Consider the following 3289-nt stretch of genomic DNA (forward strand, 5'->3'; position numbering starts at 1 on the left):
ATCCTACTCAATCACTTGGTGTTTGTACCACAATCACCACAAAAAAAAAAGAAAGAAAGAAAAAAAAAGAAAAAGAAAAAGATGCACATTACACATCTCCATCAGAGTTGGCTTTGAGGATAATAAGGCAGGGGAACTAGTCTGATTAGTAGGGACCCAGAAGGTATGAGTTGCTACAGGCTTTGCAGGGAATCTAACTGGAATCATAGGCCTAAAGAAGGGCAGATGCTATTTGCTATTTGCCAGGACACTGAATGGAGCCTCCTGTGTCATCAGGCAACTGTGAAAGAGCATGGAATGCCAGGTCCCCTCTATAGCATGGAGATATGAGGGACAATCATAAGATGCCTCCTCCACCATGGAACGCAAGGACTTCTAGCAAGAGAAAGGACAGTGTGAGTCAACTGCCATTCCTGGATTCAACAAGGATCCATTTTACCAAAGGAAGTGTTTACCCTGTGCCCAGAGCTAGCCTGAAGCTCATAGTAGTTTTCTTAGGATTCGGATTGGGTCAACCACTCTGAAACCAGTTCAACACGGTAGGCAATTCGGTTCCACTGTTCCAGTATTGCCATGGAAAGAGCCATTCATGACTGTCAAATGCTTGTCCATTGTTTGCAAGGCAACCACTGCCAACATGGACAGCCACCCAGAAGAATGTGGATTACGCAGAAAGCCATTCTTCCCGGAATTGTTCCTTCTACATCTATATCCTTCAAGTACCTATCCATGATTCCTGCTGGCATATATCTGCTATATATGACTCCTGCTGGCCAACCAATTACCAGAGCCACACTCCTCAGGGTCCTCACTGCAGATCAGGCCTAGAGTACCTTAATTAAGAACCTCATTTAGGCTGCTCCGTGTATTCTTATACTGAGTAGTTTCTGGTTTTGTGAGGGACAGATGTGACCAGAAGGCTTCACTCTCTTTTCCCTCCCTCCATCATCACTTCCAAATCCATATTACTTCATTTACTCTGTATATCCCATCACTGTGGCCTCTCTCTCATTCTAGCTACTTTCCGCTGTCCCAAGGCAGTCACATCCTCATGCCACTCTTCCTTAGACCATCTCCAGTCCCTTCTCCTCCTCCTACGAACCTGACCAGCTAAGTCCCATTCCATTTTTAGATGACTGTCTTTGACACGATCTCTTACGGGGTGAATTGACAGCTGTTCCATCCTTTCCTGCTCCACCCACCAAAACATGCCCATTATATCCTCACTGCAAAGAGCTCACACAGCAAGCATTACCCACAGAAATGTGTCTTTCTCAGCACAACCAACTGTTAAGCTCAATGTGAGTTGCCAACACACTTTTAGGCTTCTGTATATCAAAAATCATAACTTTATTTCAACATTTGTGGCATGACTTTAACAATCAATCAGATCTTTTTCACCATATCATAGACATAGATATGGAAATCATCCTCAAATTTGATAAAATATACAGATGATTTTGATTCAACTTGATGAATCACCTTCCCAATTCTAGGAGACCCATTTTCTTTTTCGTATTCTATATTTTGGCCTATTAACCCATCTGCAATTCCCAGATCTATGTCTTGTGGAGGAGCCTCATCCAAGCGTGGAATGATATGCAGGTTGCCTTCTTTATAATCATCCAGAAGCTGGTACATATACAGGATTGGATCTTTTTCATAGGTAATGTAGAAAAAGGATGTTAAGACTGGTGCTTGGCCCAGGACTATCCCCCTCCATTGAGTCTTAAGGCCACACTCTCCCTCAAAGAGGTGTGCTACCTCTTTTCCAATGATGTCATGTGCAAGCATGGGATCAGGGACTTCACATGTTTCCACGTTTTCAGAAAGAACTTTAAGTGATATTATCCTCTTGTCGTTGTGAAGTTCTAATCCATATACACAGTCGATGTTGTCATATTTCACCAGATAGAGAGATGGTGTTACAGCAATCTGCTCTAGGACAGTAGCCTTCCAATGTGTGATGATTCCATTATCTTCCTTCCAGAAGTGGGAAATTCTGCGGCCCACTATGTTATTTTCAGTGAGGTAGGAAGATCTTCTCTTAGGCATCACCTTTGCAGCGTTTTTCTGCATTGGTCCAGCATATGTTGTGGCTTCATGGCCTTTGTCTCCTTTTCCTTTACCGCGGCTGTTGGGTTGCCCTTTGTTCACCTGGGTCCTGGAAACTTGGTAGTGAGTGCTGGTTCCTGGGTCCATGACTATGGAGGGGAATAAAGGAAGAGAGTGTTCAGTATACAAAGGCTAACTTCTCCTAGTTGGAAGCCTTAACACCAGGCGCTGGTCCTCAAGACCTCCAAGAAGCCTCAGGACAAACCTGCTTGGGCACCTGCTGCTGTGCTCTGTGCTTCTATCTTTCCTGGTACCCTGCTATGAACTGGAAAGTGGCAATGGGGAATTGGATAACCAGAAGGATTAGGACCTCTGAGTTACCAGAGCTGGTCAATCCTAAAGCACTCAGTAGCATTCAATAGAACAACAGACTTTTTCATTGAGTTTCATAATCTATATAAGAAAGTATGTTAATTTTCATCACATACTCCTTTCGCTGATTCTACTTCTTCCACTAGAAACTCTCAAATGACCCAGATATTTTCATGAATTATTTTTGTTTGCAGACAAGTAAGTTTAATTATAGTTCTTTTCCAAACATGTATTGAGTCAACTTAATAGGGCAATGATAATATACCAGTGGCTACACCACTAAATAAAACAATAATCCCTTCTACTAAAAGAGTTAACTGCCAGCAGTTAACTTAGAAAGAGTGGTGGGGACATTGGATCCCTTCTCCATCCATGAAGAAATCTTAATGTATCTGGTATTATATATATCTAGTGAAATGTGCATGATTGCAATGGTTCCCTGGTGTCTATAAAAACAGACCTACTCTATATTTTACCTTTCTCTCACTTATCCTCTTCTGTTCTTCTAGGTTTTAACTGATGCTTTGAAGTGATGATCTAAGTTGACCACTCCATAATCAGGTTTGGAATGTATACCATATGGCCTGACTCTGATAAAGCAGGAATACAGTAGAATTATACACAAAGGAAACTCTTTAAAATATTAATATAAGTAATAAAATAATCCATCACAAATGTCATCAAATTTAACTAATATGTATTTGGATAACAAAGTGAATGAGCAATACAGTGAAGAGACTAATAGCAGTACAATAACATTAATATGAAGAAATTAATCATCTCAAAGAAATATAGAAGATCACTTCATGAGTCACTATTATTAATTATTACCATTAATATTCCAAAATTATTTACCTAAAAA

General features: G+C 40.8%; 1 protein-coding gene across 1 annotated transcript; it reads right to left on the bottom strand.

Moving 5' to 3' along the window:
• Positions 1-1386: 1386 nt before the first annotated feature.
• On the bottom strand, positions 1387-2202 carry LOC127217521 (spindlin-2-like). Its single transcript, XM_051178525.1, has one exon. It carries the CDS (start codon positions 2200-2202, stop codon positions 1387-1389), a length of 816 nt encoding a protein of 271 aa, XP_051034482.1.
• Positions 2203-3289: the final 1087 nt, after the last annotated feature.

This window comes from Phodopus roborovskii, unplaced genomic scaffold (assembly GCF_943737965.1).
Source record: "Phodopus roborovskii unplaced genomic scaffold, PHOROB, whole genome shotgun sequence".
Lineage (NCBI taxonomy): Eukaryota > Metazoa > Chordata > Mammalia > Rodentia > Cricetidae > Phodopus > Phodopus roborovskii.

Excerpts from the sequence above, each read along its gene's own strand:
- LOC127217521 (XM_051178525.1), bottom strand. The coding sequence starts at position 2,202 with ATGGACCCAGGAACCAGCACTCACTACCAAGTTTCCAGGACCCAGGTG.